The 26,640-nt window shown below is 46.0% G+C and overlaps 1 protein-coding gene across 1 annotated transcript in view; it reads left to right on the top strand.

Moving 5' to 3' along the window:
- Positions 1 to 26,322, top strand: part of NOS2 (nitric oxide synthase 2) — a 39,405-nt gene extending 13,083 nt beyond the window's left edge. The window contains exons 7-27 of the mRNA XM_082201329.1: positions 32 to 123; positions 208 to 349; positions 1,423 to 1,562; positions 3,492 to 3,666; positions 5,242 to 5,343; positions 6,829 to 7,023; positions 7,546 to 7,628; positions 8,774 to 8,918; positions 9,969 to 10,073; positions 10,170 to 10,219; positions 11,538 to 11,712; positions 12,864 to 12,996; positions 13,856 to 13,934; positions 14,320 to 14,498; positions 17,326 to 17,489; positions 18,593 to 18,803; positions 20,364 to 20,451; positions 21,592 to 21,713; positions 23,312 to 23,460; positions 24,783 to 24,977; positions 25,328 to 26,322. Coding sequence (XP_082057455.1) covers positions 32 to 123; positions 208 to 349; positions 1,423 to 1,562; positions 3,492 to 3,666; positions 5,242 to 5,343; positions 6,829 to 7,023; positions 7,546 to 7,628; positions 8,774 to 8,918; positions 9,969 to 10,073; positions 10,170 to 10,219; positions 11,538 to 11,712; positions 12,864 to 12,996; positions 13,856 to 13,934; positions 14,320 to 14,498; positions 17,326 to 17,489; positions 18,593 to 18,803; positions 20,364 to 20,451; positions 21,592 to 21,713; positions 23,312 to 23,460; positions 24,783 to 24,977; positions 25,328 to 25,456 — 2,853 coding nt within the window. The 3' untranslated portion in view covers positions 25,457 to 26,322. The remainder of the gene's footprint in view (positions 1 to 31; positions 124 to 207; positions 350 to 1,422; positions 1,563 to 3,491; positions 3,667 to 5,241; positions 5,344 to 6,828; positions 7,024 to 7,545; positions 7,629 to 8,773; positions 8,919 to 9,968; positions 10,074 to 10,169; positions 10,220 to 11,537; positions 11,713 to 12,863; positions 12,997 to 13,855; positions 13,935 to 14,319; positions 14,499 to 17,325; positions 17,490 to 18,592; positions 18,804 to 20,363; positions 20,452 to 21,591; positions 21,714 to 23,311; positions 23,461 to 24,782; positions 24,978 to 25,327) is intronic.
- The last annotated feature ends 318 nt before the right edge of the window (positions 26,323 to 26,640 follow it).

Raw genomic sequence — 26,640 nt, 5'->3', positions numbered from 1 at the left:
GTCATTGTTCCCAAATGTTGTTGCCTTTTAGGTCTTTGATGCCCGCAGCTGTACAACTGCCAAGGAGATGTTTCAGCACATCTGCCGCCATTTGGAGTATTCCACCAACGGAGGGAATATAAGGTATGAGCTCTTTTTCCTTTCGTCCCGCTTGGGTCCTTAAGAAATTAAGGAGCTGGTTGGCATTCACTCTGTCTCTTGCAACAGATCTGCCATCACTGTCTTTCCCCAGAGGACGGATGGGATGCATGACTTCCGGATATGGAACAGCCAACTCATCCGATACGCTGGGTACCCAATGCCAGATGGCTCCATTGTGGGCGACCCAGCCAATGTGGAGTTCACACAGGTATGCGGGGAGAAACCAGGCACCACCAAAATACTGAAACAATAGCTGTCTATTAGCCTTTTGACAAAGCTGGCAGTGATCTTGGAAGACAGCTTGCAGCAGACAGTCACTTCCTATTAACGGCTACTTTTTTAAAAAAATAATTAAGCAATTTCAACATAACAAATTATCAAATCATATAATCATATGTTATTTCCCCCCTTCCCCCCTTCCACCCCCCCACAAGGACTTCCCTCAGCTCCTCTCTCTGATTTCTCTGTACATATTATTCTCTGCATGTTATAAAATTATACATATCCTTGCATTGTCTATCTATCATGTTATCAACCAATAAATTTGTGTATGTTTATTCAAAACCTGCCATGGAGTCCAGTTCATTTTGTTGCCTTTTTAGATAATTTGTAAAAAGTTCCCATTCTTCCTTAAAGTCACAGTTGTCCTTGTCCCTCAGTTTGTATGTCAATTTAGCCAGTTCTGGATAGCTCATCAATTTTTCTTGCCACTGTTCTTTCATTGGGATTTCCTCATTCTTCCATCCTTGTGCTATCAAGACTCTTGCCGCTGTTGTTCTTCCTATTAATGGCTACTGATGGCTGTCTTCTGCCTCCACTGAGATCCAGTACTGAGGGCCTTCTGGTGGTTCCCTCACTGTGAAAAGCGAGAGAAAATCAGGCAGAGGGTCTTCTTGGTAGCGGCACCTGCCCTGGGGAACGCCCTCCCATCAGATGTCAAACCTATAAGCAACTATTTGACATCTGAAGGCAGCCCTGTATAGGGAAGTTTTTAATGTTTGACATTTTGTTTTGTCCCTTTATATTTTGTGGGAAGCTGCCCAGAGTGGCTGGAGTAATAAGTCATAAATTGTTCTTGTTAAACTGGAGTCTGCCCTGCAGGTCATTGGCTCTGGCGCCACCTACTGTTGGCCTCCCTGCATTCCACCCCACCACTCTCATTTTGCGTCAGGCACTGCTGGCTCTTCAGGAGCATCCAAGGAGTTAAGTCTCTCCTTTTTTGCTTTGGCCAGAAGAGGGGGAAACAAACCCAGCTCACCTTCTTTCTTTCGCTTCTCTCAGCTGTGCATCCAGCTTGGTTGGAAGCCCAAGTATGGCCGCTTTGATGTGGTTCCACTGATCCTCCAAGCTGATGGCCAAGACCCGGAACTGTTTGAGCTGCCGCCAGAACTTGTCCTTGAAGTATCTATGGAACATCCCACGTAAGTGCCTTGGCTTCAGATGACAGCGGCCGGGACCTGCTCTTGACGGGCGGGCAGGCCGTTGGTGAAGAGAGGCTATTATTTGGGGCTTCGTGTGCTTTTGCCGGAGCAAAATTACATTGAATAACGGTGCTTCCAGGCTGTTTCCATTTGGGGGGCGGAATCCCGCAATTTCAGGATGCCCCAATAGAGTTGGTTGGGAGGTCTTGTGCAAGAAACCCACTTCCCTGAAATATCAGACTTTTTGGAATAAATAAATAAGAAAATGCACATGAAAGTGTCGGTTGACCTTTGATTTAACTCAGCATCATTTAACCTCCCCACAAACAATTCAGAAGGAAAGTTTAATAAGCAATGGAAACACCCTCAGATTGACATGTCTTCCCAAATATATTTTCTTCTGCTGCAAGTCTTGGGGTTCTCCTGAGCTTGCTGTCACCTCCCTTTTGCACATAGATGCAGAGGAATCTGCCTTATATTGAGCCAATATACATCTAGCTCATTATTGTCTACCCTGGCTGGAAGCAATTCCTCCAGGTTTTCAGGCAAGGGTTTCTCCCAGCTGTATCTGGAAATGCCAGAGGTTGGATCTGGGACCTTTGCGTGGCGAGTTCCCGCCTCCCACCAGTAGAAATAGAAGACACAAGACACAAAAATTAAGGTTAATGGGCAAAAATTAAGGTAAAGGGACCCCTGACCATTAGGTCCAGTCGTGACTGACTCTGGGGTTGCGGCGCTCATCTCACTTTACAGGCCGAGGGAGCCGGCGTCTGTCCGCAGACAGTTTTTCCAGGTCATGTGGCCAACATGACTAAGCCGCTTCTGGCAAAACCAGAGCAGCACACGGAAACGCCGTTTACCTTCCCACTGGAGTGGCACCTATTTATCTACTTGCACTTCGTGCTTTCGAACTGCTAGGTTGGCAGGAGCAGGGACCGAGCAACGGGAACTCACCCCGTTGTGGGGATTTGAACCGCCGACCTTCTGATCGGCAAGTCCTAGGCTCTGTGGTAGAGCATGACAAAGCCACTTCCGACCTATGGAGGAGGTGGTGTTGCGGGATGCGCCACCCGCATCCCTGGGCAAAAATTGGCCACAACTTTATTGGTTACAGGTGATGAGCGGTATTGGCATAGGCATTGGTGCTTATCAACTATCAGGCTTCAGACTGTCTGCCTGAGAGGCAGGGAAGGGTTAGCACCAGCAGGGGGAGCCCTGCTGATGCACATCAACTAGGCACTCCCCCGGGGTCACCACTCAGGGGCGTGCCTTGGGCCCTGGCCTCCATAGGCTTCAGACGGGGCCATGCCCCCCAGAGTCCTTTACCGGACTACCCTTCGCAACCGGGGGAGGTGATGGCGCTCCTTCCCCCCATTCATCTACATAACAATACCCCGACCAATGCCTAACCGCCAAACCTTGGAAGTTGTGACGATTTGCTACGAGGTAGGCGGAAAAACCAAATGGCCAGTGCCAATTTGCCAAGTGGAAAAAATCCTACCAGGCCCCTTGACGGCGACCAACCAAAGTCCATAGCAAGTTCAAAGGAGAAACTTTAAAGGGAGGGTAGGTGGGAAATCCCCCAGCTGATCAGCGGCAAAGAGGAAGTTCCTCTGCTGCGTTTGCCTTAAATGCGGCAAGCCACGCCCCCTGAGCCAGCCGATAGGCTGGCCAGGGGATGATGCAGCGGAGGATTCCCGCTGTACGCGCAGGGCTGGGAGCCAGCCTCCGCGCGGGTGTTGGAGGGCGGGAAGCCCGCAACACCACCTCCTCCCTAGGTCGGAAGTGGCTTCGTCATGCTCTACCACTGAGTTACGGGCCATCCCAATGGATGGTGCTGTGTTGGCCACATAAACCAACAGCACTGACTTCTGAGCATCCATATGGAGTGGTGGAATTTCGTTTGGTTTCCCTCCCCCCCCCCCCCAGATACGAATGGTTTAAAGAACTGGACCTGAAATGGTATGCCGTTCCTGCTGTCTCAAACATGCTCCTTGAGTGTGGAGGACTGGAGTTCACAGCTTGCCCTTTCAATGGTTGGTACATGGGGACTGAGATCGGGGTACGAGACTTCTGCGATGCACAGCGCTACAATATCCTTCAGGTACTCTCTTTTTTAAATAATAATAATAATAATAAAGTGGTTTGAGTGGCAGCACATTCCTAACTGATATCTGACTGACTCATATTCCTCCTTCCCTTTCCCATGCCTCACCCCCCCACCCCCAAATGCTTGGGGTTTTTTTGCTTTTCAAATAGGTCCCTGTATCCAAAGAACTTCCAATCTGCTTCCGCTTCAGAATGAAATGCTGTTAAGTACATGCACCCTGATCAATAGAGAGTGCATTATTGTCAGGGCTGGAGTCAACAAAGCAATAATTCATCCGAGGCCAGCAAAGATACAGTGGTACCTCGGGTTAAGAACTTAATTTGTGCTGGAGGTCCATTCTTAACCTGAAACTGTTCTTAACCTGAAGCACCACTTTAGCTAATGGGGCCTGCTGCTGCTGCTGCTGCATGATTTCTGTTCTCATCCTGAAGCAAAGTTCTTACCCCGCGGTACTATTTCTGGGTTAGCGGAGTCTGTAACCTGAAGCGTCTGTAACCCAAGGTACCACTGTAATGCTTTGTTCAAGGAAACAACCACAGCTCAGGCCTAGTGGCCTCAGCAACTCTTCTCAGTGTGTCTTGCCTTGATGATGCAGTTGCCAGGACTGAAGTTCCCACCTTCCCAGGGCCTACTAGTCCTCCTCCTCTCCAAGGCCTTTCCCACGCAGTCTCAGGCTGCTTCTGTACATGACCACCCTCTGTCCATTTCATTTCTCTGTGCTACCCAGGGGGCTTAGGTAGTGGGCCATGGTGGAGATGGTGGGGCTCCCAGGATGATCACCAGTGGTCAGGTGGATGTTGACTCCAGGCAGCCTGCCCAGGTGCCATTGATGAGGAACGCACCCATGTCACTCTCAACAATCCAGAGGCCCGTTCCCACTTGAGGAAGTCTGAGACGAGCCTGTCCCTCTGCAGTGGCGAGTCGTGGCTGCACTCTGCGCAGAGGCTGAAAGAAACCACCTTGATGCCAAGCCGAACCACTGATTGGCTGATGGACGCATTCTTGTAAACATCGTCTGGTTGGCAAACTGCGTCATAAAGTTTGGATAAGTGCAGATTCGGAAGGATAGCTGCGTTTTGGTTTGCACGTTGTTTAACGTTGTTAAATGCACGTTGTGCATTTGATCAATTTGGCTTCCAGTGAGACCTGAACCAAATTTCTCCTCCATCTCTATGGGCAGCCCTATAGAGGGCTACTGTGCGGACATTGCTAAGGACTCATCTTGTTCAGTTTGCGCTGGAGGAAAGAGCAGCCCCTCCCCTTCAGCAGTTGAAATGTTAGCGAACATTCTGTAGCACTACAGCATTTCTGTAACTGGGTGGTGGTAGTTCACAGCAGCCTTTCCCAGCTTGGGGGCCTCCAGACTCCAACTCCCATCACCCTCTGCCAGCAAAACCAATTGTTGGGAATTGTGAGTTGTTGTCTAAAGCATCTGGTGGGTTCCATCTTGGCATAGGGCTGCTCTTAGATGGTCTCTTGGCCCACTGACAAGGCCTCTGGTGTGTTGTTGAGGGTCCTTGAAGTCCAGAAAGTAGCATTGTTCTTTCTTCATCTCTTCCTTCTTCGTAGGATGTAGGGAGGCGGATGGGCCTGGAAACAAACAAGCTCTCTTCCCTGTGGAAAGACAAAGCTGTGATAGAAGTAAATGTGGCCGTGCTGCATAGCTTTCAGGTGAGTGGGAGCAGAGGGAGAGGAGGGGAACGGCTGTAGCTCAGTGGGTAGAGTCCAGGCTTTGCACACAGAAGGTCCGAGGTTCAATCTCAGACAATCTCCATCTTCAAAAGAGCAGGTGGGGGGCACTATTCCTGAGACCTTGGAGAGCCCAGCCAGTCAGATCAGGTTATACTAGGCAAAATGGACCACTGGTCTGGCCAAGTCTAAGGCAGCATCCTATTTAGGGAAGGGTTGTGACTCAGGTGCAGAACATCTGCCTTGCATGTCAATGGTCCCAGATTCAGTCTCCAGCAACAGATACCTTTACAGGCAAGGTCAGCAAGATTTGAGGAGGTGGTGTTTGTGCCTACTTGGTACCTGTGTTGAGCCGGCTCTCAGCTGCCTCACTGGTCCAGAACCTCTCCCTGCAAGCAAATCCAGGTGAATGTTCAACAAAGAGCCAACATTGCCTAAAGTAGGGCTGCCATACGCGTCTGGATTCATTTTTGCGAAAAAAGCTCAACAACTCTTGTGTCCAGATTTTCACTTTTTGAAATATGGCAACCCTGCATAAAGTCTGCAAACTGTATGGGCAAACAAATCAGGATGAATGCTCACTAAGCAGGTTGTTCAGAAGCAGGAAAAAGCCCTTGTTTTCTGCTCTGCCCTGTATTAGTCTCATGCGGCACTGCTTCTGCTCTGTTGCAATTCATCTCCCTCCCCAAAAAGTTGTTCGTGATTACATAAGTTACACAATTTACATAAATTAATTGCATAAGTTGTGTCATTACATAAGCTATGTAATTTAGCTGCAGCTATGTCATTTATGAAAGAACGCAGGTGGTGCTGTGGGTTAAACCACAGAGCCTAAGACTTGTCGATCAGAAGGTCGGCGGTTCGAATCCCTGCGACGGGGTGAGCTCCCGTTGCTCAGTCCCTGCTCCTGCCAACCTAGCAGTTCGAAAGCACATCAAAGTGCAAGTAGATAAATAGGTACCGCTCCGGAGGGAAGGTAAACAGCGTTTCTGTGTGCTGCTCTGGTTCGCCAGAAGCAGCTTAGTCACGCTGGCCACATGACCTGGAAGCTGTATGCTGGCTCCCTCGGCCAATAAAGCGAGATGAGCACCGCAACCCCAGAGTCAGCCACGACTGGACCTAATGGTCAGGGGTCCTTTTACCTATGTCATTTATGTAAACAATGATGTAATTTATGTAATTATTGACGTACATTACATTGTCGTTTCATTATTCTATCCCATTTGTTTCAGTGCAATGGAAATGTAATGCAAATTGAGTGTGTGTGTGTGTAATCAGTAATCATTGGCAGACTGGAAGCAACAGCAGCGGATAATACTGACGGTATTTGCAAGATTGATTTCCATTCCAGAAGTGGGATGAATAAGCAAACTTCATCAATTTCCGCTCCTGTTTCCCGCTTTCACGGGAATTCTCTGACATCCCTCTCTTAGAAGTGACTAGTGAGAGCTTGTGTGTTTCTTCCAGAAACAAAATGTCACCATCATGGACCATCACTCTGCTGCCGAGTCGTTCATGAAATACATGCAGAACGAGTACCGGATTCGAGGAGGGTGCCCAGCTGACTGGATTTGGCTGGTGCCTCCCATCTCAGGCAGCCTTACACCTGTGTTCCACCAGGAGATGCTGAACTACATCCTCTCCCCTTTCTATTATTACCAGGTGAGCAAAACAATCTCAGCTCTAAGCCGCCAGGGGTGGGGCCTTACTTGGGGGTTTCCCATAGGGGCATCTGGTTGGACCCGAACCCATAGATTTAAATTACAGTAAGGAAGATTATGACTAAATATTGGGGATAGCTTTCTGGTGGTAAGAGCTGTTCAACAGCAGAATGGGCTCCCTCAGAAGGTGGTGGATGCTCCTTCATTGGAGGTTTTTGAACAGATGTTGGGTGGCCATCAGTCAGAGATTCTTTAGCTATGATTCCTTCATTGCAAGGGGTCCCTTGGGGTCCCTTCCAACTCTACAATTCTCTGAGTCTAGGATCCAATCACTGACCTCTCCTGTTTCATCTGCCCCATACCTGATGTCCTATATGATAGATAGGGCTTGGCCAAAATGGCCGGAGGTCTCCCACCAGGGTTGTTGTTGTTGTTGGTTCATATTTTTTACGTTTATTTGTCACCTTCTGTGGAAAGCCAGCCCAACGTCCTCTTAAAATATCCAACTTTCTCCCCGCTTAAGGTAGACGCATGGAAAACGCACGTCTGGAAAGACGAGGGGCGCAAGCCACGGAAAAGAGAGATAAGATTCCGCATCTGGGCCAAGTATGTTTCCAGGAGAAAATGCAATTTCTGCGGTGTGTAGGTAGTTTTGGAGAGGCCCTCCCCCCCCCCCGATGCATTGAAAGAACGTGTTTCGGCAGTCGCGGGAACAAGCTTCGCTCCCATCCTGCACACCCAGTTATGTCCACTGTCTGCACATTCAAAGTGGGGTGGATGTGTAGCTAACTTTACACTCCCCTTTTTGAAAGGCTTTTTGCTCCAAGTCTGGTGTAAAACTAAGGACATGCCAGAATGGAAGGCAGGGTAGGCCTTGAAGTTGTCCCTCAAGGGTTAACAGCCTTTCCTCCTCTATTATGTTATGCCATGATAACACAGAGGCAGTTTTTCCCCAGTGGTAGCATCAGTGTTGTGGAATTTCTCCCCTGCTGAAGCGCAGAAAGCCCCATCAGTATTGGCATTCCACCAGCTCTTGAAAACACACCTATTTAGACTAGTGTTTTCCTGATCACCTGACTCTCCTGCTTTGATGGTTATTTCAACTTTAACTCTTTAACAGGCTTGCATCCAACTCTGAGTAGACCCATTGAAAGTAACAGACCCAAGTTCTTCATTTTCATTATTTTCAACGGGTCTGCTCCAAGTAATACTAGCATTGGACACCAGCCCAGGTTTCTTTATAATATATCTTTTAATTACAGGTGCTTTTAATGTCGTTGTTTTGCTGTGTGTTGTAATTATGGGCAGCTGTGTTTTTAGAATGGGCTTGATTCTTGCTGTGTTGCGGTTGGCTTTTACAGTCGTACCTTGGAAGTCGAACGAAACCCTTTCCGGAAGTCCTTTCGACTTCCAAAACGTTCAACTTCCAAAGCGCGGCTTCTGATTGGCTGCAGGAAACTCCTGCTGCCAATCGGAAGCTGCGGAAGCCCCATCGGATGTTCGGCTTCCAAAAGAACGTTCGGAAACAGGAACAGTCACTTCCGGGTTCCGATCGTTCGGGAACCAAAACGTTCGAGAACTAGGCTGTTCAAAAAACAAGGTACGGCTGTGTTCGCTCATGAAACTTCTTGAAATGAAAGATGGCACATAAATCCTATTGACATTATTCATTATAATATTATTTATTAATTAGAATGATTAATCATTAATGAATTAAATTGACAAGTCATCTATCGCTCCTCATTTCCCAGGGCTGTGCTTTTTGCATCGTCGCTCATGCGGAGAGCCACAGCGGGCAGGATCAAAGCGACTGTCCTATACGCGACGGAAACAGGAAGATCAGAAACGCTGGCGCGGAACCTTGGTGACCTCTTCAACTGTGCTTTCAACACCAGAGTAAGAGGCTCCTTGGGATAGCTCAGTCAGCAGAGCATGAGACTCTCAATCTCAGGATTGTGGGTTTGAGCCCCACGTTGGGCAAAAATATCTCTGTATTCCAAGGGGGTTCAGCTAGATGTCCCTTCCAACTTTACAGTTCTATGACCTTTAATATATTTTCCCTGTGAGGGGAGAGTAGCGTTATAACTACATCAGAATGTAAGAAAAGGCCCTGCTGGGTTTGGCCAATGGCCGATCTAGTCCAGCATTCTGTTCTCCCAGTGGCTGAACTGTGGGAAACCAGCAAGCAAGATTTGACCACAAGAGCATTCTCCCCTCCTGGGGTTCCCAGCAACTACTGGTGCAGGAGAAATGCGATTCAGTTTGCATTTAAAGGTGAACCTACCTCTGTCACCTGAGATCAGGTGTGTCCTGCTCTACCAATGGAGCTCTCCCAGCTTGGTAGGACTGACTATAGCTTTCCCTCGGTCTCCACCCCCATCATTCTGCCCAGAGACTGAGGTCCAGCTCCGAGGGCCTTCTGGTGGTTCCCTCACTGTGAGAAGTGAGGTTACAGGGAACCAGGCAGAGGAACTTCTCGGTAGTGGCGCCTGCCCTGTGGAACGCCCTACCATCAGATGTCAAGGCAATAAACAACTACCGTATTTTTTGCACCATAACACTCACTTTTTTCCTCCTAAAAAGTAAGGGGAAATGTCTGTGCGTGTTATGGAGGGAATGCCTATGGGTGACATGCCTACGGATTTTCCTCCTCTAAAAACTATGTGCGTGTTATGGTCGGGTGCGTGTTATAGAGCGAAAAATACGGTATTTTACTTTTAAAAGACAACTGAAGGCGGCCCTGTTTAGGGAAGTTTTTAATGTCTGGCGCTGTATTGTTTTTAATATTTGGTTGGAAGCCACCAAGAGTGTCTGGGTATAAATAATAAATTATATTATTATTATTATTATTATTATTATTATTATTATTATTATTCCCTACACAAAACCTTGTCCCTTTTGTCCAACCTCCCCGCAGCTGCTTATAAATCCAACTTCCTTTTCTAGGTTATCTGCATGGATGACTACGATCCAAAGGATCTGGAGAAGGAAGCCCTCCTCCTGGTGGTCACCAGCACTTTTGGAAATGGAGACGCACCCAGCAACGGAAAAGTAACTTTTCATGGCCACGAGGCAAAATGAATTTCCAGTGTGAGGGAGGTTATCAATGCAATGTTAATGGTGTCTCCTGTTTTGTTTTTGCCACAGACGCTGCAGAACACGCTGCTGTCTATGAAACAACTGAGCAACAGATTCAGGTAACTGTTTTTTGGCTGGGGGTGTGCAGCTCTCAACTTGCACGTAACAATACTGTTAGGTTTCTGAACTTCTGGCCTTTCTGGTCTGAGATCATGCTTTGCCGTCTGGTTCTATGAGGAGTGTAGGAAGCTGCCTTATTCTGAGTGAGACCGCTGGCCCATCTAGACTAGTATTGTCGACACTGAGTGGCAGCAGCTGTCAGAAGTTTCAGATCAGGGTCTCTGTCACTCAGCAACACCCCTTTTGCTTGCTGCTCTTGTATTGTTCATTTTAAGAAAATGTTTTTAGTTATTAGGGTTGCAACCTTTATTAACCTGATAGTTGAATACATTAAAAAAAACCCTTTTGATTGACTAAAAGGGTGTCCCCAATTATATAAAAGATTGGTAAATCCTTTAAAAAATTGCTTGCATGGAACACTAAACCGTGGTTTGCACTTTGCCTGGCTTTTATGTAACATTAAACCCCCCTCCCTTCTCTTCTTCTGGTATGGCTCTAATAAGGTGATCAAATGCCTCTGCTTTCATTTTAGATTAAACACAGTTTAACATTGTGTCCAAACTCAAAACTGTGGGTTTAACTATGGTTTGCTGAAAAAAACACTCATGAAACAATGGTTTGATGTTGGCATTTTCCCAACAAACCATAAGATCAGTGACACCTTGGTTTGGACGTTGCTGGGGGAGATGGAGGGAGCGCATTATTCTGTGGTTTACGGTGACTTGTCCTCTTAACACTATGCTGTGTGTTAGATCCAAGCTGTTTTGATGTCTGTACATCATCCAAAAACAAAAGTTGTTGCTTTTTGTGTGAAAGAATGTGAAACCTATGCACATTTAATTCATTATTGGAGCAATCAACTAAAATGTACAATTAATCAAGCTTTCTTTAGTTAGTTGAAAACCCTGTTAATCGTACAAGTGGTGTAATACCTGGGTGTTCCTGCTGGACTGGGTCCATGAACTCTGAAAATGTCCCTTCCTTGTCTGGATGGAGGATAGACAGGGGTGTGGATATAGAAAGCAGCTAAAATTTACATTCATGGCTCCATCCGCTTTTGCCTGTGGTCCCACCCACCACTGACATGTGACCTCAGGAAGGTCACCCAAAATGGAATGTGACCTTTAGGCCAAAAGTGTTTTCCCACCTCTGTCTATTATACGTCTGTCTCACCCATATGCAAGTCTCCCTCACCCAGAGAGGTAATCAGGGCCCCATATCTGCTTAGATGCTCCCAGAACCATTCTGTGCATCACCCATTGTTTCTTTCTGATGATATCAAGAGCGACAGCTAACTCAGCTCTCCCCTTGGAACAGATACGCCGTCTTTGGCTTGGGTTCAAGCATGTATCCAGAGTTCTGTGCCTTTGCCCGCACTGTTTACCAAAAGCTCCGGCAGCTGGGGGCATTGCCTCTCACCCCGATGGGCGAAGGAGATGAACTCAACGGACAGGAAGAAGCTTTCCGGATGTGGGCACTCAATACCTTCAAGGTACCAACAGCCACCAGATCCAGGAGTGGAGAGGGGAAGGATTCAGAAAGACATTGGGTCCAAATGTTGTAGGGAAATGGGCAGTGCCATGAATGGGGATGTTTCCTGACCCCTGTTCTGGGAATCTGGAGGTGGGGTTCTGAAATTAGGAGCTTAGAGGTCTGCAATAGCAGTCAAAATTGAGGGGGGCCTGCCCCTTCCCAACCGATATTGGGGGGGCAAACACACCTTGGCCCCACAGAGTTGGCGCGCCTGGTACATTAATTGGGTTATATCCAACTAAGTTTTCCTCAGTTTCCGCAACTGACCAAACTGTGCGAATTAGTGCAGAATATCAAGGAGAGTTAACATCACTCTTTGGCCCTCCAGATTATTGGCCTCCAGCTCATTATTGGCTGCAATGGCTCAGGGCTGGGTGTGAGCAATTTGCACATGCTCAGAGACACCCACTTACAATTGCTTGGAGTTCTGGCTGTGAATTGGCTGGCAGCTGCTGGGCTAAAAGCTGATTGCTGTGCCTCAGTATTCATCAACTATAAAATGGGACCAATTTCCTCTTGCACATGTAGGTGTCTTATGTGTTTAGCTTGCCATGTGCAGTGGGCGGTATGCTTTCATGTTTTTTTTTTTGTCAGCTGCCTGGTTGTTTGGGTTCTGCTTTTTACTTGTGGAATGCTTTGAGTTTGGATTATGTGGTCCACCACATGTGGCACACATAAAACTCCAGCCTTAGCCTCACTCTCTCAGATACAGGACAATCCTGGTTTATTGTGAAAGGAGCAACAGAGCCTATTCCAGGCAATCCTTCCCGGACAGGAAGATAATTGTGTTGGTTTTGCAGCTATCTGCAAGAGCTCACTGAGTTTTCAGTGCTTATGAAATGCTCATTGAAAATTCTTCCCCTCTTTGCTGCTCGCTGCCTGCCCCCATGTTTTGTCTCAGTTCTAGAGAAGAACGAAAATGGCACTGTTTGGCATCCTCTTTACATTTAACCTGAACTGATTTAAACAAACAAACAAACAAACAAACAAACAAACATGTTTTAACATAATCAGTTGAAGTGAATTTATTTACTTACAGTCCATGCTAACTCAAGAAGATAGCCCTCCATAATTTCAGTCTATCTTCTTCTCTTTTCTGTTTTTTAAAAGATTGCCTGCAAAATTTTTGCTATCCGTGAAAAGCACAAGATCTTGGTTCCGAAAGCATATACGTGTAATTCAACCTGGGATCCAGAGAATTTTAGGACTGTGTATGACTCTCAGCTTCTGGACTTGGGGAAAGGTATAATTTCCTCCCACCTTGCCTCTCAAATACTTTTGTGTGTGTCTGCAATATACTGTATCATCATCATCATCATCATCATTAATATATACACACCTTCAAATATTTAATAGTCCTTAAACCTCTGCTGTTGTTTAAATCCACCATTTCCCTCTCAGTTTCCTCCATTTTTGCTTCACTCAAACTTCTGCTGGGGTCCCCAAAGTAAGGCCCGCGGGCCGGATAAGGCCCGAGGGACTCATTTATCCAGCCCGCGGAGACCCCCACCGCCCACTCTTACCGGCACTGCGCTGTGTAGCTGCCCACTTCCGGGTCAGAGGAGCACCGGAAATAGCTTGTGTGCATGCGCAACTGTTATTTGCACATGCACAAGCGTTATTCCTGGTGCACATCCGAGTCAGAGGAGGCCCGTGCACATGCACACAAGCTATTTCCGGTGCTCCTCTGACCCTGAAGTGCGCCGTAAATAGAATGTGCACATGCGTATGGGCACACGCTTCCCCGCCCTCCGGCCCACTGTGCAATCAGTGCTGGAGAGACCGGCCCGAGGCGCAGTAAGTTTGCTGACCCCTGTTTTAAACCTCCACTTTTGCCCTCTCAGTGTCTCTCCCATCTGCTCCCATGCCATGGTTGCTGCGCTTGTGCAACCTGCCTTCTCTTTTGTTTCTCTCCCCTCCCCTGACTTTGTGGAAATCAAGGACTGCAATGCAGCCCTCCAGTGGGGGGGGGATATGTGATGACAGCCTTACATTTGTATGTGTATAGGAAGATATCATTGGAGCTGTAAGCAATCTCCTGTGTAAGCACATCATGCAGAATGTTCCAAACTCCAATTTAGCAAATGTTTCCCCCTTCACAGCACTTGGTGACGTCCATGGGAAGAACATCATTCCAATGAAACTAAAGTTTCGCCAGAACCTGCAAAGTTCAAAGTCCAGGTATTCAAGTCATATTCTGAGTATCCCTCATTTAATCCATCCTAGGCATGGTTCCCCCCCCCCCCTTTTCTTTAAAAAAACACTAATCTGGACTTGGGGGTTATTTGGACTGGAGTCATTTGACCAACAGGTAGGAAGATACTCACACGTGCTGAAGTTTACTGTGTGTTGATCGGCACGTCTCTAAATTTCCCTTTAACTGATTGTGAACCCCCCCCCCCTGCAATTTGGCAAGGTTTTCCATAAATGGTCAACAGGCTTTCAGGGAATCGAAGTAAGAGACACTACTTCTCCCCATTAGACACCAGAAATGTATCCTGTCCCAAAGTGTCAACAAGGAAATCCTGTGACGGTTTGATGAGTCTGTTTTCGCTTGCCATTTCAGTCGAGCGACTATCTTAATTAAGCTTTCCTGTGAGAGAAATCAGGAAGTCGAGTATCTCCCTGGAGATCATCTCGGGATTGTCCCTGGGAACTGCAAAGTTCTCGTGGATGGCATCATCGCCCGAATCACAGATGCTCCTCCGCCGGATGAGATCATTAGGCTGGAAAGGCGCAGCGATCGTAAGTCAGGACTTGTAGAATTTGAAACCCGAAAACCTGAAACCAAAGCAAATCACAGAGTCCCTCCAGACATCTTTTGCATTGTGCATTCATAATTATTGGCGCTCATTATAGTACCTGGGCGGTTGTAAACAACCCACTTTTAACACCATTCATGTCTGCAGAGGTTTTGGGGTGGACATCCTGCTGTGATTCTGATTGGTGCACATCAAGCTTACTGCTTGAATTGTGTAACTTTTCATACCCGAAACGTTCTGTTGCTTATATTTTTGTTGCCACACTGTTGTGGAACTGTAGCTTAAGATTGCTCTCCAGGTGACAGTAGTGTGGTAACACTGGGGAAGCATCATGGCACAACTAATGAAGTGGAATTATATGTGGATGTTCTACTAAATGTCCACTACTAATGCATCAATGACATCTTGCAGAATACAGCTGCAACACGCTCACCCCTGCCGCCACCATAAAAAGCAACCTGTCTGGAAAGGCCCTGCAGAGAAAAAAAATATTTCTTGGGAGTGCATATGAGTACAGTGCTACCTTGGTTCTCGAATGTAAACCATTCCAGAAGTCCGTTCGACTTCCAAAATGTCGTACGGACATTTTGGCACTGCTTTCGATTGGCACAGGTGTCCTGGAAACAATAGCCAACAGCCGCATCGGATGTTTGAAAACCAGAACACTTACTATTTTTATTTCAGACGATCCCAATATTAAGAGGAGCTAAAATCTTTAAGGAGTGGCAGAGATCGATTTCAAGATATATCTGGCAGGGCAAAAAACCGAGAATTAAATATAAACTGCTAACGGATGCAAAAGAGAGAGGAGGATTTGCCCTGCCAGACTTGAAGTTGTATTACGAGGCATCATGTCTTTGCTGGGTAAGAGATTGGATAAAGCTCAAAAATACGAAATTATTGGACTTAGAGGGATTCGACAATAGGTTCGGGTGGCATGCCTATTTATGGCAGGAGGGTAAAAAAGGTCATCAATCTTTTGGAAATCATATATTCCGGAAATCGTTAATCGAAGTATGGATCAGATATAAAAATATATTAGAAAGGGGGGTACCACATTGGCTATACCCTTTAGAGATGATGGGAACTAAGCAACTCAATATGAGAAGTAACTGGGTCACATATGGAGACCTGGTATTCAAAGAAGGGGACAAATGGACAGTTAAACCATATGAACAAGTGAAAGAACATGTACGGGACTGGTTGCACTATTGGCAGATAAGTAATATGTTTAAAAAGGAGGTGAAAGAAAAGGGGTATGAGGAAAAGGTTTCGAAGTTCCAAACAGAAATTGTTAATAATGATCGTAAAATCATATCAAAAATGTATAAAATCCTACTAGAATGGCATACGATGGATGAGGAGGTGAAAGAGGTAATGATCCACTGGGCCAGAGATCTAGGGTACAGTATAGAGCTGGAAGATTGGCAAAAGATATGGAATCAAAATCTGAAATTCACAGCATGCATAACACTAAAAGAAAATGCCATGAAGATGGTATATAGATGGTACTTAACACCGGTTAAATTGGCCAAAATGTATAAGATCTGTAATAAATGCTGGAGGTGTAGAGAGAAAGAGGGCACGTTTATGCATATGTGGTGGGAATGCGAGAAAGTGAAGGGCTTCTGGAGGAAAATATATGATGAAGTAAGGAAAATGCTACAATATAGCTTTGTTAAGAAACCAGAGACCTTTCTACTAGGGATAACCAGAAGGGAAATTAAAAGGAAGGATTTCAAACTTTTCCAATATGCAATAACTGCCACGAGGACGCTGATAGCTCAAAGGTGGAAACAAGAACAAGTACCGACTCTGGACGAATGGAGAAATAAACTAATTGATTATGCGGAATTAGACAAACTAATGGGGAAAATTAGACTTCAAAGAGACCATAAGTTTTTGGAGGATTGGGGAAAATTTAGAGAGTATTTGAAAACTATATGTGAGGAGAATACAACGCTAGTGTGTTTTAAAGAGGCTTTGTGAAAAGTGAGGAATATCGCAAAAATGTAAATAAGGATATAAAGAAATTACTTAAAGGTGATACTATATATTAAGAAATGTGTAAATAGGAGAATTATTATGGATGACTGTCAGAGGAGTGGAGGGAGGTTCAACAAACTAAAATACGTGATGTGGAAAATGGAAAGATGGAAGTTTTTATAGAAAATGTAATAAAAATATTTGCAAAAAAAAAGAAAACCAGAACACTTACTTCTGGGTTTTTGGCATTCGGAAGCCAAAATGTTTGAGTACCAAGGCATTTGAGAACCAAGGTTCCACTGTCTACTTATCCACTTGAGTGCTTGTGTAGCTATGTCAACTCCTGTTTCTATTACTGGGTGAAATACTACAAGGCTGCCCTCTCTAAGCTCAGCAGTACTCCATCCTTTTCTCTTAGGGCTGAAATTGATGGGAATTAGTGGTACAGTTTGGGTAACTTTAGACTCTGAGTTTACTGGCCTTACAGGGGACTTTCTCTTCAGCTGGTAAATGCATATTAGTACTTCAAATTCTTCAGAATGCAGGAAGCCAGCCCTGCTATGTTTGGCGGTGGTGACAATGGGCGGGGTTCCTAGTCCGTTCTGCCCTGGACATCTGCCCCCAAAGCCTTTCCTTAATGGTACCTCTAACTGATTGCTGAGTTCAACCAAAGTCTGGAAAAAAAAAAACATTTTATGGCAGGAAAACAGCCACACCTATTTCTTGCTCTGCGTCTCCTTTGCGCAAAACCTCATCTCCAGCTGACTTCCTCTTCTGGAGATCTGAAGATTTCTCCCCCCAACTCGTTTCCTCTTCGATTCCAGGTGGCTACTGGACGGCGGACAGCAAGTTCCCAGCCTGCACCCTCTCCCAAGCCTTGACTCATTTCCTGGATATTACGACTCCGCCTTCCCAACAGTTGCTTCGGATCCTTTCTCAGCTGGCAAAAGAAGAGAGCGAGAAGGAGAGGCTGGACCTCTTATCTCATGTGAGTTTTGCCATGATAAAATGGACATTCCCTTTAAAAAATGAAGCAGCCGCCTGCTGAATCATAGAGTTTTCTGGAGAGGGCCTGTTGTTCATTTGCTAATGTTGCTACTGCGTTGTTGCCCATAGGGATAAGGAGAAAATCGATTCTGTCCACTTTTCAAAAAATATGTATATATAAATGCATGACACCACAACATCATACAATACAGTGGTATCTTGGGTTACACACGCTTCAGGTTACAGACGCTTCAGGTTACAGACTCCGCTAACCCAGAAATAGTACCTCGGGTTAAGAACTTTGCTTCAGGATGAGAACAGAAATCGTGCTCCAGCGGTTGCTGAAGTGGTGCTTCGGGTTAAGAACAGTTTCAGGTTAAGAACGGACCTCCGGAATGAATTAAGTACTTAACCCGAGGTACCATTGTACATAACTATATGAAATAACTTCAACGTAGCAATGGCGATACAACACACATTATTATTATTGATTAAATTTGTGCCCTATATCCACAGGTCTCAGGGCAGTTCACAGGATAAAATTACAATATAAAAACACAAAATACATAATCAAAACCAAAACCAAAACCAAAACAACCCAATAACACTCCCCCAACACATTTTAAAAGGGCACATTTAAATGACAATCAACCAAAGGCCTGGTTCAAGAGGACCATTTTTGCCTGGTGCCTAAAGGAGTATAATGAAGGCACCCGGTGAACCTCCCTGGGGAGAGCATTCCACAGACAAGGAGCCACTGCAGAGAAGGCCCCGTTCTTGTGTTGCTGCCCTCTGGACCTCTCAAGGAGGCACACAATGAAGGGTCTCAGAAGATGATCTCAGGATCTGGGTTGGTTCCTATGGGGAGAGACAGTCCTTGAAGTATTGCGGTCCTGAGCTTTCTGCATGTTAAAAGTTCACATTTAAATGTGAACCTGTCTGATTCATACTTTGCGAATTGCAGCCATCCTTTGAAATCCAGGTTCTTCCAAATTTCGTGACGCAGAGGGATGTGGAGGAAAATGCAAATGGTAGGGTTCATTCCAACTTTGATTTACAGCCGGCTGGCTCTCTGATGGGCTTTTTGCGTCTTTTGCGTTTCAGAACTTGGAGGAGTACAACAAGTGGAAGTTTTACAATGGCCCCACCTTCCTGGAGGTGTTGCAGGAGTTTCCGTCAGCCGAGGTCTCAACCTCTTTCTTGCTGTCACAGTTGCCTTTGCTGAAACCCAGGTATTACTCCATCAGTTCCTCGCAGGACCAGGAGCCCGGAGAACTCCACCTGACGGTCGCCGTGGTCACCTACAGGACCAGAGGTAATAGGGGCTTCCTGGGGTGTGATGCCGCAGAATGGGAAATTCAGCAGAAGCTGGTTCATTGGGACTAGTCAGGCACTGCCCCACATACCTCTGCTCTCAGCCCAGCCCACCAACTTGCCTTCCCACCTACAACCAGTCCAGGAAGTGGTCCTAGATGTCAGCTTCCTCCTCCTCCTTAGTCCCAGTGTTGCCCCTTGTAGAACTCAGCAGGGAAGAGGATGGGGACTACAATGAGTAGCCTCTGGCTGTCCTTGACTCTGGCGCCACCTGCTGTTGGGCTCCCTGCCTTCTGCCCTGGCAGTCTTTTTTTAAAAATATATATATTTTTATTGGTTTTACATATATTTCCCAAATAAAACATAACATAACATCTCTCATCTTATACCACATTTTGGCTATAAGCCTAGGACTTCCATCAACCATGCCTAGTGATTTTCGACCTGCATCTCTTAGCCTTGCATCTCCTTCTCTTAACAATTACTTTTATTAATCCATACTTTAGAATCCATTCTCCTAATTTTTTTCTGTAATATTTCATATAGTTCTCCTTACAAAACTTCTTGTAATCCTACAAGCGTAGTCAGCTGATTACAGTTGTTTTTCAAATAACTCACATATTTACTCCAATCTTTCAAGAATTTCTGGTCCCGCTGGTTTCGAATTCTTCCTGTCATCTTATCCAATTCTGCGTAGTCCATTAATTTCATCTGCCATTCCTCTGCCCTGCCAGTCTCAATGGGCAGCAGGCACCACTGGGTGACTCCTTCCCACCAGCTTCAAAACAGTCTGATGGCAACATGGCAACACTGTGTTTGTCCCTCACACTTGGCATTGGACATAGCAATTAAGGAGTCAGGGAGGGGGAGGGAGAGATTCAATTCCATTTAAAGGCAGATCTACCTCGCTTTGCCCTTCCTGAACTGAAACGCAGCCATCGTTTGAAATTCCCGCATCTCTGAATTTTGCAATGCAGTTCTCCAACCAAGTCGCTTGCACAGAAGTGCCTGTCCCAGGATAAAGTGTGCATAAAAATGCATATATTGGGGGAAATAACACATATACAAATGTGTCTATTAAGGGAAATTTGCACTAAAAAGTGGACACGGGGACTTTTCAAAAGACCAAATAAATCACAGATGAATGTGGAAATGTAGAGAATTGAAAAAATGAGATGGGCAATTTGGACACTTATTATTTCTCTATCTCTGGTTCGGAGAGGGTGGGGGAGCCAGCGGAGGCTTCGAGGTGGGAGAGCAGCAGGGCCACAGGACTCAGGGAGCGCCTTGCTAGCATGTGTGCTTTGGGAAATGCCCAACGATGCTGACACCTGCTATTGACTTAGGCTGGATCCAGACACATCCAAGAAGCGTTTCATTTAAATGCGTTGTAAACTTTGTATGAGAAATTGGGTTGGCAAAACCGGAACTCCACAGCGCCATCTGGTGTCACAATGTTGTAATGCATAGACAACGCATATAAAGCACTTTCAAATCTCACATTAGCCTCTCATGGGGGTAATGATTTAATTGACATTCCCCCCCCCCTTCCTCCACTCAGATGGAGAAGGTCCGGTGCATCACGGAGTCTGCAGCACTTGGCTGAACACCGTCGACCTAGAGGAGACCATCCCCTGTTTTGTACGCAGGTAATGACACACTCAAGAACTGGGCTGTAAGAAAATGTTGGTGAACTCACAGCCTCAAAATGACATGTGGGATGCCTGCAGTGCCACATCTTCCAGGTTGATTGTGCAACCTGATTGTGCATAAAGCACATTAACTTGATTTTATGCTTTTGCTGGCCGAAACCAACCAACGCCACCCCATACAATTTATTTATTTTAATTTATTAGATTTATATACCACCCTTCATCGAAAGATCTCAGGGTGCTTCACAAGATAAAAACAAAAGATAAAGCACAAATAAATAGGTAAAACAGAGACAACAAAACAATAACCCCCCACTCCCACAAACACATTTAAAAGGCTGTGGAATGTCATTCAGCCAAAGGCCTGGTGGAAGAGGAAAAGCTTGGTTAGATGCTACAAAGTAGGTGGCAATGCTATTCCACAGAACGGGGCAGCCACACTAAAGGCCCTGCTCCAAGTTAATGGAGAGTGAGCTTCTGACCGATCTGCTGGCTTCACCATTTGAACCAGGGGCTCGTTTCTTAAGTATAATTGTTTAATTGACACTGAAATGCAGACTGCCTAAATGTGTATTACTGAAGGCTTTAAAGTGGGGGAATTGTACTGGAATATACTAAGTGGTTTCTGAGCTCCTTGATGAGTTGATAATTAACCATTGTTGCTTTCTGCTAGCTAACACCTGAGTGTTTAACCTTAGATCAGGTAGAAAAGGTATTTGGTTGCAAATCTCCATTTTGAAAGGGAGTTGTGTTTAGCATTTGTTCCCAGGCTCTGTGGAAGTAGCATGTATGGTAAATGACATTCTCCAGGAGCACACAGTCTAAGGCAAAATGGAGGCTGTAAAGAGAGAAACTTGTGGTTTTAGATCTGTTTGGAGTATTTCATTTTTTATAGAAAGCAGAGCCTCTGCTGGACTGCACAAGGTCTTGTACGGAATTATTGGATGTATTATTTACCATTTTTTGTTCTGTTTTAAAGAAAGTACTGCGAGTAAAGCTTTAATTAAACTTATGGGCCTTGACAATGTTTTTATTCCAAAAGGAGTCAGTTGTTATGCATCTGATTGCTTCAAGCTGCACAATATATATGCATTATCATTTGGCTATAGCATTACTCAGTTGTTGTTTTCCGCCTAGTGCTGATGGCTTCCGGCTTCCAAAAGACCCACGCGAACCATGCATCCTGATTGGGCCAGGCACAGGAATCGCCCCGTTCAGAAGCTTCTGGCAACAGCGCCTCTATGATTTGGAAAAGAAAGGTAAAAGGGGACATTTGTCACCAGCTGTTAGGCCTGCAGACATACCACCCCTTTAATGGACACATAAAGCATGTGACATCCCCCCAAATAATTATGGGAACTGTATAACCTTCCACAGAGCTACAGTTCCCAGCATGCTAGCAAATGAGAAACAGGCACACTTCAAGATCCAAGTTTTAGCGTATAAATCCCTAAACAGCTTGGGACCAGGAAACCTGAAAGATCGTCTCATCCTTAATATACTCAGCCAATCACTGTGTTCTGCAGCTGAGGGCCTCCTGTATAAACTTTCCTATCAGGAGGCCTGTTCCTCACAATGTCAGAATCTGACCTTTCGTGTGGTGGCACCTACCCTTTGGAACTCATGGCCACTGCATATCAGACGGGTGCCATCTTTGTTGTCTGTTCTGCTAAAGGGGTTTCCCCTTTCTACATAGCTTCCAAAAATCTTTATCCCATCTGCTCTCTGGCTTGGATTTGAACTGAATTTATGTATGTGCTGTTTGTTCTGTTACAACAGTTTTTGTACATTATTGTATATGCATTATATTGTAAAATCACTTCAGGAGGCCTTGTGAGAAGCAATTTACAAATGAAAGCAATAATATTTCCACCCTTAAAAAAAAAAATATTTATTAGATTTGTTGATCGCTTTACCCAGGGCAACCCAAAGCCACTTACATTAAAACCAAGAGGGGAGGGGGGAAATACATTAAGACCATCCCACCTACTTCTAAAAGGCCAAAGACAGGTAATTGCCAAAGGTCTGGTTTTAGAAGAACATTTTTGCCTGGTGCCTAAAGATGTCTAATGAAGGCATCAGGCAAGCCTCCCTGGGGAGAACATTCCACAAATGGGGAGCCACCACAGAAAAGGCCCATTTGGGCCTCTCTTGGAGGAGCAGTGGCGTAGCGTGGGTTGTCAGCACCCGGGGCAAGGCAAGTAATTTGCTCCCCCTAACTGAGAGAGAGTGAGTGAGCCAGGTAGGGGTAGAGAGCTGCAAGTGCGAGCGCCCCCCCCCCAGATGTTGCGCCCGGTGCGGCCGGGCCCCCCTGCACCCCCCACGCTACACCACTGTGGAGGAGGCACACGAAGAAAGGCCTTAGATGATGGTCGCTGCCTTTCTGTCCCCTCCCCCCCTTTGCTATCATGTTTCTCGTTTCTTTGTTTCCTTCCTATAATGCTTCAGGGATGGGCACTGAATTCCCCCCTGTAACCTCAACATCTGTTGGCCCCAAAACCCCAAACTTAGAAAGCTAGCATTTCAGGGACTCTTGTCCAGGCTTCCTCAAACTCGGCCCTCCAGATGTTTTTGGCCAACAACTCCCATCATCCCTAGCTAACAGGACCAGTGGTCAGGGATGATGGGAACTGTAGTCTCAAAACATCTGGAGTGCCGAGTTTGGGGAAGCCTGCTCTAGTCCCTGACACACTAATTTTCTATGTGCGGGGGGGTGCCTCTATTCCACAAAGGGCCAATCACCACAGTGAGGACTAGCCGCCCCAAATAGGCATGAATTAAATTGGGTCAGAAGGAGATCCGTTCGCATGCCTCCCTCCCCATGCTTGAAAACTGATTTGGAGGCTTCTGATTTTAGGGATCAAAGGGAGAAGTATGATCCTGTTATTCGGCTGCCGACATGCCAGCCTGGATCACCTCTACAAAGACGAAATGGAAGAAATGAAAAGGAAAGGGATCCTTCAAGAGGTCTACACAGCTTACTCCAGAGTGCCTGGCTATCCCAAAGTAAGTCTCGTCTTATCTTGAAGGACCCATCTTTAACCCAAACATGCTTTTTTTTTTTAAGATATTTATTAAAGTTTCAACATATTACAAAAATAAGCAAAAAAAGAGAAAGAAGAAATAAAGGGGGGGGAACAAAAAATGAAAATACAAGATAAAAACAATTAAAAAACAGGTTTAGTCTTTCCATGTTTATCTTTCATTTGCTTGTTTCCCCGACCTCCTCACACCTCCCTTTTTTGTATTCCAGTTCAAATTAGTTAATTCAGCAAATCCTTTCCCTCTTTGATTTTATCTTAATCTTTTATGTTAAAATATAATAACTTTAAATTATCACCTGTTAACAATCCATTTTTACATATTCCTTTTAACATTGCTGCTAAAAACCACTTAACTTCAATCCAACATCATTCTAACATTCATTAATTTTGCAGTATTTCTGTAAATAGTCTTTAAATTTCTTCCAATCTTCTTCCACCGACTCTTCTCCCTGGTCTCGGATTCTGCCAGTCATTTCCACCAGCCAAACATGCATTTCTTAACCTTTTCCATATTTGCATGGCGGTCTTGCTCCTGTTGCGATCCACCTTGGGTCAGGCCACAAACCACTAGAGCAGGCACCCCCAAACTTGGCCCGCCAGATGTTTTGGGACTACAACTCCCATCATCCCTAGCTAACAGGACCAGTGGTCAGGGATGATGGGAATTGTAGTCCCAGAATATCTGGAGGGCTGAGTCTGGGGGGTCCTGCACCAGAGGGTCCAGACCCAGCAGCTGAAGACCAGCAGTCCAGGACATTTATAATGAATTGAATAACTGACCCTTTTGTACCCCAAAATGGGCCACAGGCGATGGGAAAGCCTTCTTTCTGCCTGAGACCTTGGAGAGCAGCTGCCAGTCCAAGTAGACAACACTGTGTTAAATGTTGCAGCCCTAATTTAAAACATCTCTTGAGAGTCCCATGGACTGCAAGAAGATCAAACCTTTCCATTCTTGAGGAAATCAGCCCTGAGTGCTCACTAGAACGACAGATCGTGAAGCTGAGGCTCCAATACTTTGGCCACCTCATGAGAAGAGAAGACTCCCTGGAAAAGACCGTGATGTTGGGAAAGATGGAGGGCACAAGGAGAAGGGGACGACAGAGGACGAGATGGTTGGACAGTGTTCTCAAAGCTACCAGCATGAGTCTGACCAAACTGCGGGAGGCAGTGGAAGACAGGAGTGCCTGGCGTGCTCTGGTCCATGGGGTCACGAAGAGTTGGACACGACTAAACAATAACGATGGAGCTGAATAATAACATACGGGTTTGTTCTTCTCGCTCCAGGTTTACGTCCAAGACCTTCTTCGGAAAAAGCTGGAGTCCGACGTGTGCAGGCTCTTGCACAGAGAGGCAGGCCATCTCTACGTCTGTGGGGACGTCCGTATGGCCAGAGACGTCGCTAAGACGTTAAGGGATATATTTGCCAGGAATCTGGGCCTGACGGAGCAGCAGGCCGAAGATTACTGCTTTCAGCTGAAGGTACGCTGGAAAGCTCCTTCTTCTTGTTACGGAAGGGGGGGGGGTCATCTTTGGCGATCACTCATAGCCAAGTAAGATTGTCTTTCATGAGCATGGTCTTAACAGAAAGTGACTGTGGAGGCTAATTCTGGATCCACACGTCCTTCCACAGTGGGGACATAGGTTTCTGGACAGGAGTTGAGCCCTATTTTACCACTGGTGCAACAAATCCGCTTTAAAAACAACAATGGGGTTTGTGTTTGTGTGATTAGAAAAGTAATGGGGAAATTGATTGAAAAGTGTGGGACCCCCTGTAGTAAATGTTGTGGCAAATAATACTGATTGCTGGTTTATTTCATTCGTTTTTACAGAGGCAGAAGCGATACCACGAGGACATATTTGGGGCTGTGTTTCCCCACGAGAACCAAAGAGAACTGGAAGAAATGAAACTTGACAGAGACATCAGCAACTGGAGACCTCAAACTCAACTGAAATTTTAGCCATAATTTGCACACTTGTCCACATTTTCCATCGTAGTTGGGGGCAAATTTTGCTTTCTCTCCATACTCTGCCTACGTGGAGGCGACTAGCAAGATTTGTCCCAAAAAGCTCAGCTTTAACAACAACATCAAAAACCCGAAACACTACATATTTAATTCTATTTATTCTGTAAATTCCTTTTTTAGTTTATATTTGTGTATATTTTATCGGAAGCTTAGTCAGTCAGCTCTTTTTTTAAAAAGAGAAAAAAGAGAATATCTATTGGACAAAGGATCTCAGATTTGTGATCTGATTTTACCCTGCATTACATGTTTTAGAAAAAGGAACAAAAAGTAATCTAGATGTTAAAATGAAACAAAAGAAAGCAACCAGATTAGCAGGCAAAATCAACAGCTCCTACTTAACGAAGGGCAAACTATTGTGCCTGGTGCATATGGAGGCGGGGCACTGATGAGGCAAAGGACAATGTCATTGGTGCAGCTTGAAGGCAGTCTCATTGGTTGCTCGTCCAGCTGCACCGTAGCCCAGCCCCTCCCAGGAGCCAATCAGCTGGGCTGGGGGTCTCAGGGGGCGGGGCTTGGAGCAAGGTCTGTTCCTGGTTCATAGACAGGGCCGTCTTACCCATAGGCGCCAGGGGTGCGGGGCACCCGGGTGCCAGGCTCTCAGGGGCGCCAGGCTGAGAGTCCGGGGCCCGAGAGTTGAGTCCGGGGAAGAGCCCGCCCATTGGTTGGAGCGCTGTGGCGGGCTCATCTGCTGCGGGTGGTTCTGCACCGCGAATTTGGGGGCAACTGAGCCAGTGAGATGCTAAGGCAGCCGCCCGGCTCCGCCCTCCTGCGCGCCTGGGACTGGGCAACCTGGGGGGGGGGGGCGCCGGGCAGATCTTTGCACCCCAGCGCTGCATATGCTTAAGACAGCCCTGTTCATAGAGATCAAGGCCCGGTCTTTGGCTTTCGTTTGCAATGCTCATCAATTTGCTGCGGTCTGAGGCTAGCTGCTGGTTAGACAGGGTTGGGGGTCACCCATAGTTGGATTGACTCAAGCTTTTGGGGGTGTTTGCCTTTTCCATAGCAAAGCTTTTTGGGGGTTTGCCATTGTCACAGCTTTCTGGAACCACCGGCTAGGAGCCGAACCCTACAGTTGTATGAAACTGTGCAAACTGTAACCAACCCTGGTCACATCTGTA

This window comes from Podarcis vaucheri (genome assembly GCF_965113315.1).
Source record: "Podarcis vaucheri genome assembly, chromosome: 15".
Lineage (NCBI taxonomy): Eukaryota > Metazoa > Chordata > Lepidosauria > Squamata > Lacertidae > Podarcis > Podarcis vaucheri.
This window is presented reverse-complemented; position numbering and strand designations above follow the sequence as displayed.